The sequence below is a fragment of the Pantherophis guttatus genome, chromosome 7 (assembly GCF_059756535.1).
Source record: "Pantherophis guttatus breed Tessera chromosome 7, ASM5975653v1, whole genome shotgun sequence".
NCBI lineage: Eukaryota > Metazoa > Chordata > Lepidosauria > Squamata > Colubridae > Pantherophis > Pantherophis guttatus.
Window position 1 is genome coordinate 23,655,437 of NC_142069.1, and position 14,693 is coordinate 23,670,129.

The 14,693-nt window shown below is 40.2% G+C and overlaps 1 protein-coding gene across 1 annotated transcript in view; it reads right to left on the minus strand.

Moving 5' to 3' along the window:
- The window catches only part of GNPTAB (N-acetylglucosamine-1-phosphate transferase subunits alpha and beta), a 44,537-nt gene extending 30,724 nt beyond the window's left edge, over positions 1 to 13,813 (minus strand). Inside the window, exons 1-7 of the mRNA XM_034403487.3 lie at positions 13,569 to 13,813; positions 10,518 to 10,603; positions 6,205 to 6,324; positions 5,919 to 5,960; positions 3,405 to 3,610; positions 2,042 to 2,106; positions 641 to 775 (exon numbers count right to left, since the gene is read on the minus strand). Of these exons, the coding sequence (XP_034259378.2) occupies positions 641 to 775; positions 2,042 to 2,106; positions 3,405 to 3,610; positions 5,919 to 5,960; positions 6,205 to 6,324; positions 10,518 to 10,603; positions 13,569 to 13,685 (771 nt within the window). The 5' untranslated portion in view covers positions 13,686 to 13,813. The remainder of the gene's footprint in view (positions 1 to 640; positions 776 to 2,041; positions 2,107 to 3,404; positions 3,611 to 5,918; positions 5,961 to 6,204; positions 6,325 to 10,517; positions 10,604 to 13,568) is intronic.
- Positions 13,814 to 14,693: the final 880 nt, after the last annotated feature.

Here is a 14,693-nt window from a genome sequence, read left to right on the forward strand (position 1 = left end):
GATGAATTGTTGTAACTGATTGGATGAGAATGAAGACAGAAGAAATAACAAAAAGAAGAACTATTGGAGACAACACCGAGATGTCACATGGAAGGAATGACTGATATATTAAATATTTGTTTGTTTAAAAAATAAAAAACTTTTAATTAAAAAAATATTAACTGTCTAGGGTCCAATTTTTGATACAAAGGGAGGTCAGTTCAGACTTTTGTGTTTGAGAGGGTATTGTTATGGTGCTGATGATGTGTTAAAAGAGTTTTAAACGTGTGTTTTTATTATGTATGCACATTAATTGACTAGGACTGTTTTATATAACATACATGGTCATATAAATGTTGAAAATAAATGAATGAATAAGTCAGTACTTGGTTCATGATATCCTGCAACTTCTTAATTACAGTACCAATGTTTTTCTAATGAATGGGTATATCATGGTAAGGTAGGACAGCTTTATGGATCTCCACATTTTCAAATTTCAGTTTTGATTTTAGTATTCTTACTTTAAAATTGGACAGGATAAAATAAATGTGATAGAGAAGAATGGAAAACTAAAGTAAAGGGCATATTCTATTATTTATAATTGTGAAGGTTTTATTGGATTGGCAGTTGATTTCGTTCCTCAGGCTCCCGCCCATCCTACCTGCTTTATTTTGGAAACAAGAATTTCTGGCAGCTTCGCTCTTAGCTGGTTTGTCTCTTTGAAAGTAAGCGGGAATCCTTTCAGGAACACCAAATCTTGCATTATCACTAAACCTGGAACTTCTTTATCAGTAGTCTGAAAGAAGAAGAAAAATTCACGCTGTTTGATTTTTCCAATCCCAAAATATCGGAAAAAGAATGTATAAAAAGAACCTTGGAATTATGTCCATCAGCACAATAACTCTTCAAAGACTACAGCAAATGAAACCAAATTCTGGGGTCTACAGCAGGGGTCTCCAACCTTGGCAACTTTAAGCCTGGCAGACTTCAACTCCCAGAATTCTGCAGCCAGCTTTGCTTTGCTGGCTGGGGAATTTTGGGAGTTGAAGTCCAGCAGGCTTAAAGTTTACAAGGCTGGAGACCCCTGGTCTAGAAGACCAACTAGAAAAAGAAATGCTGGATAGAAAAATGGACCAGATCTAACTCAGTGCTACAGATAAGCAAATCCCTAATTTTTTTCAGTGCATCCTTATGGGAAGAGGCAATTGGATAGCATCTCAATGTCAACAACAATGTTTACTATAACCACTTTCCCTATTTCCAACAGCGCACATCCACACACATACAATATGAAGGACAGCAGAAATGCATACAGGTAGTCCTTGACTTACGGCCTTTAGTTGTAAGTTAGTGACCATTTAAAGTTAAAACAACACTGAAAAAAATGACTTATGACGGTTTTTCACACCGACAGTATGAAAGTTTTTGCAGCATCCTCCAGGTCACATGATCAAAATTCAGACACTTGGCAACTGGCATGTATTTATAGTGGTTGCAGTGTCTCAGGATCACATGATCACTTTGTGGTACCTTCTGACCAAAGCCAATGGGGAAGCCAGATTCACTTAACAACCATGTTATTAACTTAACTGCAGTGATTCTTGCCAACAACTGTGGCAAGAAAGATCATAAAATGAGGCAAAACTCACTTAACAATGTCTTGCTTACCAACGGGAATTTTGTGGCTCAATTGTGATCATAAATCGATCACAATGTATGCATGAATATGAAGAAAATAGAGATCTCACCTATGACCACAGTTGGTAAAGGGATGAGAAAGCATTTCAGAATCATGTTTTGTAGGTTTTTGTAGGTTTTCCTATCTTGATTTATTTAAGAATGTCCTAATTTCTTCCCAGAGGTTAACTCAACCATATTTGGGTAGACGTTCAAGCATGTTTAAACATTATATAGAGACTTTTCACTTACAAGTATCATGAAACATTATAACAAAAGGGATTTAAAATCTGTGGCTTGGTTTCCTTGAAAAAATATTTAGCTGCTAGTCACAATTTATTACAAGCATATACACTAACTTCCCAGCAAATGTTTGGAAACATACCAAATATCCCCTCCATGCTGTTTGTTTGATACTCTCCTTCAACATCAAGGAATGGGCATCTTCAGCTAAAAGAATAAGGAATTCAAATCACAGGTCATCGTTTCATAGATTGCAGAGTTTCAAAAGTTAAAACTAAAATTAAACATATATTTTCCAGGAGCACTTTTTAAAGCATGAGAGAATGGAGATGACAATTCCATTAAGCTACATGCTACAGTTCTCTATCTTCCAAATAAACACAGAGAGCCATTCCTTACCAAATACTCCTGTATGAGCAAAAGCATACCAATGTTCTTTAATTAAGATTAGGCCCGAAGGCCACAGCTCTCCATTCCATTTTTTGGTGGGGGGAGGATGTCTTCAAATCAATGTTGACTCTGAGCAACTGCCTTAATAAAACCCTGCAGATTTTTTTGGCAAGATTTTTTGGAAGTGGTTTGCATTTCCCAGGGCTGAGGGTGACTTTCCCAAGGTCATCCAAGCGGGCTGTAACTTTTAGTTCTTGATTAACAAATCAAGAAGTAAATATTTTGTGAAATACTTTCAAGACTGAGCACTGAATAGGCAGTCTTGCTCCCCCGCTCTCCCACTCTTTCTCCCCCCCCCACTGAGACCGACTTTATTTGGAAAGTTACTAGACAATCATATAGGATTCCAGATGGGGAAAGAGAGGAAGCAATAAAAGGTAACAAATCTCCCTGTGAAAAGACATATGAAAAACTCTATTGGGAAATGGCATTTCACAAGGAGCTGGCGGGGGTGGGGGGGATCTGATTTTAAACCTGAGATAATATGCAATGCCCCAGTTTCTCCTCCACTTGGTATGTTTCTCTACACTGAATGGGAATACAGGAAATGGGAGGCATTAAAAGTCCAGAACAAACTGGATTGTAGAAGGGATGACTTGGCTCCACTCTCACATTTTGTGCATTCCCTTGGATACTTTGACTTTTAAGAATAGTAGCAATAAGTTACAGAAAGCTGACAAAATCATAGAAGGACTGGATCCACATAGATGTTTTTATTAAAGCAACATCACTTCATATTTTTCAATATTATTTTTGTCTGCAAAATGCAACCTTCTCTTGATAGATAGATAGATAGATAGATAGATAGATAGATAGATAGATAATCTATTTATGTATATTTGCATATGGAATTAGATTTAAAAGATTTTTTTTTCAGACACATTGTTTTCTGCTACTACATTTATCCAATGGTTTTCTTAAATCATGGCAACAAGGGGAGAAGGAGTGGAATTCTTTATAGAAGGTTCTGAAGAAAAGTAAACCAATGAGAACAGCCCAGTGGCAAATTGAAACCATACATATTCAAGCAACAGAAGATGAAAGAAGATCCATACCTTCTTTAGCAGTGTCAAAAACAACAACCGTCACATTGGTGGAAGGATTTTTTGGCTTTGCAACAGAGAATATATTGTTGGCAGATCGCAGCGGAGGATAGACAGATGGCAGGTCCTTAAGAGTAACGTTGTTTGGCAAAGCAGGGTCCAAGACAAGCATTGGCACTTTGATGCAATGCGTCAATAAACACTCCAGTTGTTTTTCACTAGGATCAAGAGAGGATCAAAGCCAGACTTACATTTAGGATTAAAATTGCATAGCTTGTTATTTATGCACAACAGATGCTTGATCAAACAGAATCTGAAAAGCTAGTAGAGTATTGTTTTTGGCATAGTTTTACTTCAGCAGCTCATTCAGACCCACATCCACCATGTATATATGGTATCATTCAAAAAAAGATTTCTCAAGTAAGACTTCACACCCTGTTGCATACATCATTAAATAAATCACCCACTTTAATCAAATACTTAAACTAGGGATGAGCTGGGAAACTATCTACAACCTGTTTATTTGGAACATATCAATGAACCTAAGCAAGCATAGAAAAAGTACATATTTTTGTGAACATGCTATTCATATACATACTAATACAGCATTCTTCAGTTTGGTTTTGTAAAATGTGGGCCATTTAATTATTAAGGTCACATGGTTGATTGTCTTAGGTCTATAGTCATGATGACGAACCTATGGCACACGTGCCACAGGTGGCACGCGTAACCATATCAGTGGGCACATGAGCTCAGCTCCAACAGCTGATTTTTGGGCCTTCTGGGCCCACCAGAAGTAGGGAAACAGACTGTTTCCTGCCTCCGGACGGCCTCAGGGGGTGGTGGGGAAGGCCCATTTTTTGCTGTACCCAGCCTCCAGAGCCTCTCTAGGAATCTGGGGAGGGTGAAAACAGCCCCCCCCGAGGCCCTCTGGAAACCAAAATTGGCCTGTTTGCCTCTGGGGGGTGGGGGAGGGGAAGGCCGTTTTCACCCTCCCCAGACTCCTAGAAAGGCTCTGGAGCCAGGTGAGAGAGAAAAACCAGCCTACTGGGCCATCAGGTGGCAGGAGTGGGGGGGAGGTTGCGCACGCATGTGCGGGAACGGGGTGCATAGAATTATGGGTATGGGCACATGTGCGCGCGACCCCCCCTCCGACCCACCCCCTCCTGGCACGCAATGGCAAAAAGGTTAGCCATCACTGGTCTATAGATAACTGACAGGTCGCAGGTGCCATTGCATCTGTGGCTGGTACCAGTAGTGGGTTTCATTTACCTTCGCTACCAGTTCGGAACTGTGAGTGAGAGCGCTTGCTTCGCTTCTGCGCATATGCAGATCCTTCTGCGCATGTGCAGAGCATCCCTGATATCTGGGCGGATGGTCGGAGCCTCCTGCCACCGCTGCTACCAGCTCACCTGAACTGGGGCAAACCAGTAGAAACCCACCACGGGCTGGTACATTGCCAATCTGATGGATTATTTCCCTATATGAATTGCTATAATATAGAGGCGGGCAAAATTTAAGAGGCTAGAAGCAGTAAGATACGTTCTAAAAGACCACTGAAAATCATCCACTCAAATAGTAACCTCACTAGAGGAGGCACTTTCCGCCTCTGCCTTTTAGAAGAGTTGGAGGGCTTTAAAGGTGGGAAATTGAAGCAAAAGGCCTCATGGAGACACTCTACTCCCATTCCATTCCCATTTAATTTCAAAACAAAAGAAAAACTTCCAAGTGTCTATAAAAGGTTCTTGGGGTGCAAGAGGCCTAGGCACAGGAGGCCCTGCCACTGGCTTTCCTACAGTTTATTCACCCTATTTCAACATTATTTGACCTGGTTCTAGTAAAACAAATAACCCTTTTCTTCCTTCTATTAAGATGGGCCATTTATTGATCCTGAATGATGATTTTTATTCCACTACATTACTAGCAGGTCATTTTGCAATAGCATTTTTGACAGCTACTAGCTTGATTCATTTCAATCTTGTCATCCAAATAATTTAATTCTGTATTATATTTAAACCTAAATATTTCTATAAGACCCCAATCCACAGGCCACAGCCCATTACTGGCTCTTGGCCTGTTCGGAAACGGGCCAGGTTGAGTGATGGGCAAGTGTGTGCACGCAGCTCCACTTGCGTGAGTGACGGGCACTCACACACATGCCTGCCACTCGCACAGAACAATCCCCTCTGACCCCCCACCAGGCTGCCAAGCCAGAAAGGTTGAAGAGCACTGCTCTAAGATGACTTATACAGTATATAGTCACATGGAGAGTGATATATGCTTTATAAGACTTGGGTCATAAAATCAGAGCCTAACACAGAATGTCCATGTGGTTAATTTAATACATTAGATATTTATTATCGGACATCGGAGAAAATTTACACATTTTCCTACAATATTCTCTCGTCTGGATTTTTATTATGGTTACATATTATGCGTTTTGCTCATTTAAAATTTCTCATAGCTGAGCTCCAATTTGAAATACGGAAAACAGAAAATATAACTCCAAAATACTTATTTTTTTACCTTTTCTTTGTTGGCTCAGTGACATTCTTTCCGAGAAATTCCCTAAAGAACAGGTAAACATAAAACAATTACACATCTCAAATATATTACACATATGCAATATGAATGTATGCACTATATATATACTGTACATAAAATGTTCTCCTCTTTCTTGAAAAATCAACAAAACCTCTATAAAATGGCCTTTTTCTGTTAATAGCTTTGGTCACTAATATCTTCTAAACAAAAGAGGCTCATTAAAAACAACAACATTTTTTAATGGTTTCACAAAGAGCAAAATCCATACCTTATTGTTCTCTGTTCTTCTTCCATCTGTTTCCTCACCTGTTGCAGTTCCCTGATCAATTCAACATCGGTGCCATTCACCCAGGTATACACCACATCGATAGGCATAGGTAAGCAAAGCCTTAGAAATCATTGAAAAACAAATGAAAAAAAACCTCCATGTTAAATCTATGCAGGATTTCATTGTGAAGCATTATATAGTGCTACAAATTAAGTTTTTCTTCAAATACTGGAATACCCAAGTTGCAAATGATACGGGATTTAATACATTTGATAGATTAACATTGTTTGGTTAAACTTTCCAATTCCTGTCATTGAACTCCATAAGGTTTATTATAATGAAACTTTCCATTACTCCATCAAGTTCAGGAACTGGCAGGCATCAAGTACTGTGTTTCCCCAAAAATAAGACCCTGTCTTATATTTTTTTTGAATCCTGAAATAAGTGCTTGGCCTTATTGCCATGAGCTCAAAAGCCCGATTGGGCTTATTATCAGGGGATGTCTTATTTTGGAGGAAACAGGGTATTTAGTAATCTATCCTGCCTTTAATAAATGTGTAACTTTCTTCTATAATGGGAATCATTCCAGAAATGCTTATGTGAAAGAAAACAATGCATCAGCAGCCTTTTGCATTGAAATAAATAGTTAATATTTAAAAAGCTAAAGAGACAGCCTGATCTCAATTATTCTGCTACTTTGCCAACAACCAGATACTCACTGTTTTAATTAACTGTATACTGACCCCAAAGGAGGCCAGAATGGGATAAGAAAGAATAAAGATGAAATTCAATATTATCTCCAACATGCCTCAACATCTCATGATACAATACAAAGTTCCACTGATTCATTTCCCCAATTTATCCTTTTGATGACCAATTATGAATAAAAGTTAGCCACAGAGCTTCTTGATTGGGAATTAAGATCGGAGCCTTTGTCTACTCCCAATAAAGTTCCTTGATCAGACAAAAATATCGTTTTTTTAAAAAAAAATATTCTTAATAATCTGCTACCTAATATCTTTATATTCCTAGATACCTGTAGTTGTTCTTTTAATTAGGAAGGATGGGTACTATTTAGCCATTATAACAACTATTGCCAAAGATGAATAAACTGAAATATGGATTTACTTAACTAGAGTAACTGGTGAAATCCTGAAGCACTCACATTAAACTCAGCATCTCTGCAGAATTTAATTCCATTTAAGGAAAATTAGATGATTATTAATATGATTATCTAATCCTTGAAATAGCCAATCCATTCTAAAGATCCAAAATAATTTGCTACTACTTATTTTTAATTATCTGGCCTATGCAGAGACTGGTAAGCACTTATGACCAAATGCTAGGCAAGCCACATTACAAATCCTTTTTAAAATGATTGTTGTTATCATCATCATCATCATGATCATCATCATTCTGCTAATAGCTTTAAATACAGATAGTCCTTGATTTACGACACAATTTAGTGAAATAAAGTACATTTAGTAAAGTGAAATTTAAGATTGCAAGAGATTTTGCAGGCAACACTGAGCAAGTATCTCCATCCTTCTTATAATTATTCAAAATTATGTGGCCGATGGCTCATAGGAAAAAAAAATCTATTTATGATTACTTAGAATGTGAATTCACATCAGAAGCAACAGCATGTGACTCATCTATGTGAATCAAAATCAAATCTACCACAAATTACACACAATTATTAAATAAAAACATTTTAATATTACAGTATTTTTCTGTTGTTCGTTCTTCCAAAATTTCACAAATAAAATCCATGTTGGATTTTAAAGAGCATGAGTAGCAGTACAAACAACTGAATATTCATTTATAGTTCTATATGGATTATACAGAAGGCACAAAGAATAGTTTGTTTTTTAAACTGTGATCTCTAGATGAAATATATACAGATCTTAAAGCAGTAACAGCACTGTTATTTCCGAATGCCACCACAGAAATTCAATTTTATGTGTCTGTTAAGAACTGTCTTAATTTATTTATTGCTCTTGGGAATAATTGTTGTTCCTTGCTATCACAAACTGCAGCTAATTTGGGACAGTTCTTAGATATCTGACAGAGAATTTGTGGTGTTCAATTATTTGGAGAATTTAAAAAATGACATACCTATCCAATTTAACACCTACATTTTTTTCTTTTTCACTTTTTACCAATGATACCATTTATAACTATCTCTAGCTTTTTCCACATAAGAATTGTCTAATTCAGGGGTGTCAATCTCACGGCATCACGGCGGCGTCATGTGATGTAGCGGACTTTCTTCCCCTTCGCTAAACCGGGCGTAGGCATGGCCAGCACGTGATGCATACGGCCTGTGGCCCGGGAGTTTGAGAGCCCTGGTCTAATTAATCTGTCCTTGGCAATCTCAACAAAAAGCCTGTATGTTTCTACTAAGGATAGATATGGGTTCATATAATGCTTGGGTTTGACATTTTCAGAAATGTGAAAAAAATTGTTATTATTCTTGATGTGTCGCCTTTTTAAATCAGGTAAAACCTGATGTCTGTAATCTATTTTCCATTTTACAATTCATAGAAACTTCACAGACTTCTAACATCCAGATTTTGTACATTTTCAACTCTCCCTTGGTAACATGTTACTTGGTTAACAGATACAGCTATCATAAAGTTTGCACATTTTTGTGACCTTTAACCTAGCAAAAGGATTGTATATGCTTGTATATCCCATCTGAATTAATTTGCATTTCAAAAGAGTAAAATGTTCAAAATAGAGGAAGAAAACTTGAAATCAAAACTAACAAAAGATGAAATATCTAAAATCCAAGAGAATAATAATGACTCAGGTAGGCAGGAGCCCTTTAGAAACTTTGATATCTAAAGGTAAGGTAAAGGTTCCCTTCACACATATGTGCTAGTCGTTCCTGACTCTAGAGGGCAGTGCTCATCTCCATTTCAGAGCCAAAGCTGTCCGAAGACCTCTCCGTGGTCATGTGGCCAGCATGACTAAATGCCAAAGGCACACAGAACAGTGTTACCTTCCAACCAAAGGTGGTCCCTATTTTTCTACTTACATTTTTTATGTGATTTTGAACTGCTAGGTTGGCAGAAGCTGAGACAAGTGACGGGAGCTCACCCCGTTACGCGGCACTAGGGATTCGAACCACTGAACTGCCGACCTTTCTATCAACAAGTTCAGCATCTTAGCCACTGAGCTACCGTGTCCCTAGCCACCCTTTGATATCCAGGAAGGTTCAAAGGCCAGCCCAGATGTCTGGAATAAGGCTAATCCAGAACTTGTTTCTGCCCAAGCAAGGATCCAAACTGCCATTGCTATCAATATACCAAATCAGAGCTTTTCTCAAGCTATCATGTTTTCGAAAAAGCTATTGCCTATTTCCAGATCTCCGAAAATGCCAGGAGCCTTTAGTTCTTTGTAAAACACACTAAGCTACAAATAAATCAACCACATTTCAGCCTAGTATATACAAACCAAACTCCTAGGTTTCATTGTTTAAACATTGAAAATTGGGTTAATTCATGATGGCTAATCAACCAAGATAAGAATATAACAACTAGGTGACATAGGAAAAATGTCTTTGACAACTATTGGCTGGGTTTTAAACCAAGTCATGGGGACTAAGATTAAAGGTATCTCAGATTCCACGCTGAAAGACTGTTTCTATAACAGATACTATACATTCATATGTACATCAATTCTAAGCATTTACAAAGTATCTTTTTTTTAAAAATGAAAACATTTATCTCCACTTCCAAGAATCTGGAGAAATTGCAGCAACATTGTTTCTTCTGTGTTACCATTTTTAGCAACTAAAACTATTTCAAATAAAAAATAACCAAATATTTGTATATAATATTTGTATCAGATACAATATCATTTGGTTTTTTAAAAAAATCCTTATTTTTTTTTTCAGTGTTTCATATTTTTCTTTCTGCTTTTCTTCAATTTGTACAGAAAATTTATACTTTTCTTCGGCTTGTACAGTGAATTTATGACTTAAGGAAGGGGGAAAGAAAAACAATGCAGAAGAAATAGTGTTGCTGCAATTTCTCCCTTTTGTGTACCTTTGAGTTTGTGTTGACTCTCAAAGATTGTCTCTGAACAAGACCCTGAATTTTCATGGCAACTTTTTCAGAAATCTTTTGCCATTGCTTTCTTCCTAGGCTGAGAGAGATTGAATGGTCCAAGATAACCCACTCATGGTCTCTAAATTTCTCACCTGGTGCCTTAACCACTAGACCAACCTGCCTTTCAAACAAACACTAGCATCTGCATTTCTTGTACAATGAAGGAAGCAATGCCTTTCTAGGTCTGAGGCTCACCTGTTCTGAAATGATTTCCCAGCCACGTTATCCCTGTAAGAGTCGAACAGGACATGATACTGGTCCCGACTCCACTCCAATACAACCTGTGGAAGAATATTTAGGATTTATTCTAAAGCAATTGAATTGACATGGATTTTAAAACTAACATAACTTGTAGATGGAAATGGAAAGAACAAGGTCTAAATCTACTCTTTCTTAATTTTTTAGGATATTTTATAAAGCAGAATAACTTAAGTTATTCCTGAAAATTCCCCTCTAATATAGTCAAATTTATCAAGCTTATCAAGACTTGTTATTATTAAAGATCTTTTTCACCATGACACATCTACTCTAAACTGAATCAGGGGTATAATTCTTTTTCCAGCCATGTTTGTGTAAAAATGACTGGTAAGACTCCGGTACAGAAAAATGTGATGTCTTTTTATTTTTATATTCTACCACCCATAACTTCATCCCACAAATAATTTCAGCATAGAATTACCCTAGGATTGTAGAATTACCCCCGTCTACAATCCTATGAAGTCTTTCTTGACACGCAGAATTCAGATAATTGTTATCCAGTTCAAACCACAATGACAAAAAAAAAAGAAGCATATCATAACATAAATCTTCACCTTTTGTACATGTTCTGACATCAGATATGATATTTGTACATAAGTCATGTGGTTTACCTTGCAGTGTCCAGGCTGTATTTGTCCTGATTTACCACCTCCGCAGACACCTATTAATGGATTCTGCAATAACCTGTGAATCCCATAGCAAGACCCCATAGGATTCCACAAAATAAAAATGAATATAAAGCACTAGGGGAGTTTACAGACTCTGTGATCAGCAGATGAAAGCTGCTAAGCATCCAGTAGGACCTGGAGCTTATCTATAAAAAACAATGTCATTTGATAACAACTAGCTAACTATCAGTTTCCATGTTCATGAGAGGAGCAGGAGGAGACAGTTTGCCTGCCCCTTGCAGAAATCCTTCAACCTTTCACCCATTTGCCTCCATGCATTTAAGGGAAACAACTCACATGAGGCTACTTTATGAATTTCACCAGCTAATCTTCTTTAGTCAACCTCCTCTGTCAGAAAGATGGGATATGGCCTTTTTCATTACAAAATGCCATAATTTCTAAACAACTAATTTCCAGCTTGTTTTATATTTATCTGTCTTTATGTTACTACAGTGCTAAGGACCATATTTTAACCTTCGTGGGTTCTCTCTTCTGCTGTTTGATTGCCTATAGGCATATTCCCTTCCGAAAAAATTCCCACTCCCATCCCCAACTTTAAAAGTGCTTTAAGACTACCTCTCTTTAGATTGCAAAAGTCCAAGCACCCCTTAAACCAGGGGTCTGCAACCTTAAACACTCAAAGAGCCATTTGGACCCGTTTCCCACAGAAAAGAAAACACTGGGAGCCACAAAACCCTTCCAGTGCCTGACTATTTCTTGAGTGGCCACAAAACTAGCATATGTATTTGAATTAAACGTTCTGTTTTCTTCTGAAACTTTTCTTTTCTTGAATTTATCCATGGTTGGCCTACTGAGGGTTGAAAAGCTTAATAAATTATGTACCGGCAGGTGTCGCACATTGGCGGTTGTGATGCATATTTTGAGTGACAGGGAGCCACAGCAGAGGGATGAAAGAGCCACATGTGGCTCCAGAGCCGAAGGTTGCTGACCCCTGCCTTAAACCAAATAAAAAGGATTAAGAGATTTTTGAGGTTCTTTGGTGCCACCTACTGGCTGCCTGGAATTTTGCAGCTAAGGTGGGCAGCATATAAATTTAATTAAAAGAAACAAGGCATGCTTCTTCTCTCTTCCCTGGTTCCTTCACATGAAGAATGCAAGAACAGCAGCTTCCAGGCTGGGGATCCCCGAAAACGCCCCTTTCTTGCGCAAACTGCCGCTGAGTAATACGGCTCACAAAGTCGGGAGCCGCAGCGGTAGAAGACACACTCTTCCTATAGTGTCCTTTCATCACTGCTTCCTCATCTCTACGCTACTATTCTGTAACAGAGAATTTTTTTTAAAAAAAACCCACCTCATCATTTTCTGTCATCTAATGGTTGCCCGGATTTTTGCAGTTCAGATCTGTGGTTCAGTGGCTAAAACACTTGAGCTTGTCGATCAGAAAGGTCGGCGGTTCGAATCCCTAGTACAGGTCTCCCGCAGGAGCAGGAGGTTGGACTAGATGACCTCCAAGGTCCCTTCCAACTCGGTTACTGTTACCCGGATCAAAACTGCTGAAGGCTTAAGGAGTAGGAGCCGGGAAAAACCAGAGTTCCCTAAGGCGGCTGCCACCACACGGCCTTTCCTGTATTGTCACCTCAGGCTGGCTGGCTGCTCCCCTGGGAAAAGGCACAGAGCGAGCAGCAGCAGGGAATTAATGCAATCAAGGAAAGGCAATAACAACTGTAGGGAATTATTATTTTTTTTTACATGACAGAGAAAATGGAAAAAGAAAAGGACTCCGGCACGGGAGAGAAGCGACCGAGGTTCAGCCCGGCGCAGGAAAATAAAAGTTCGCAGCAGGAGCTTTGCGTTTCTTTTAGAACCGGGGTCTCCAACCTTGGCAACTTTAAGACTTGTGGACTTCAACTCCCAGAGTTCCTCAGCCAGCTTTGCTGGCTGAGGAACTCTGGGAGTTGAAGTCCACAAGTCTTAAAGTTGCCAAGGTTGGAGACCCCTGTCTTAGAAGAGCGATCGCCAAAGAGAAATCCAACAGGGGAAGTTTTGGCTGGCTTCCGCCAATCGTGCAAGCCTTTCAAGGGCCCAGAGAGGCCAGGCTGAAATGCACGCCGGGGAGCGGAGCCAAAGGGAGGGGAGAGGCCTGAAGGAGGAACCTCGCTTGAGAGACAGAAGGCCGGCGCAAAAGAACGAGGAGAAGGGGGGGAAAAAAAAAAACCTCTCCAGGAAAGAGGCGAGAGAAGAGAAGACATGCGGAAGATCCTCCCTCGTGCAGGATCGCGGGCAAACGGGAAGCGCATCGCTCGGACCGCGGGTGGGGGTTGCAACCGGGCATTGGGGGGTCGCGCTTTTTTTTTTTTACCTCGCCGAACTGCAGGGCGGAGACGATCAGGAGGACAATGCCTCCAAGGCAAAGGCAGGGCCCATATCTGTGGGACAGACAGGTGTAGGTCTGCCTCTGCAGGAGCTTCAGCAGCATGGCCCGCCGGGCACCATCACCAGCCTTGCAGCCGCCGCCGCCGCCACTCGCGCCCGCCCTTCTCGCAATCGGCGTCCTAGCAGTCGCCCAAGCGCATCGCAGAGGCTTCCAGCGCGGGCGGCTTCCGGCAGCCGGGCCCCGCCCCCTCCCCCTGTGGGCGGGGAGTGGATGGATTTGCTCGGCGCGGGGGTGGAGTGTGTGTGGGGGGGGGTGGGGGGGGCTCGGTTTTGCCAGGCGCCGCAATCCGGTCATGGGTTGTGTGAGGCGTCTTGGCCGGCCTCGTGATTGGGAGCGAAAGAGGCGCCGCTTGAGGGGTTTTGCGAGGAGTTTTTTTTTTTTTTTAATTTGATTTAAAATTTTGCCGCCCTTCTCCGGAGACTCAGGGCGGCTTACAATGTGCTCAGCAATAGCCTTCATCCTTTTGTATATTTATACAAAGTCAACTTATTGCCCTCACAAACTGGGTCCTCAATTTACCTACCTTAGAAAGGATGGAAGGCTGAGTCAACCTTGAGCCTTGGCGAGATTCGAACCTGCAGTAATTGCAGGCAGCTGGTCTTAATAACCAGCTTATTAACAGGGTGCCTTAGACCACTGTACTACCACCCCCACCCCCACCCCCTCCTCAAGGGCCTCTTAAGGCTATTTTGTTCAAAGTGAAGGAATCAGAATCGAGCTGGAAGGGACCTTGGAGGTCTTCTAGTCCAGCCCCCTGCTCAAGCAGCAGATCCTATACCAGGGGTCAGCAACCTGCGGCTCTGGAGCCGCATGTGGCTCTTTCACCCCTCTGCTGTGGCTCCCTGTCACTCAAACTATATGTCACAACCACTACACCCGCTGGCACGCAATTTATTGAGCTTTTCAACACACACACCCATCCCACCCCCATAGGCCAACCATAGATAAATCCAAGAAAAGAAAAGTTTCAGAAGTAAAGAGAACATTTAATTCAACTACATATGCTAGTTTCGTGGCCGCTCAAGAAATAGTCAGGCACAGGAAGGGTTT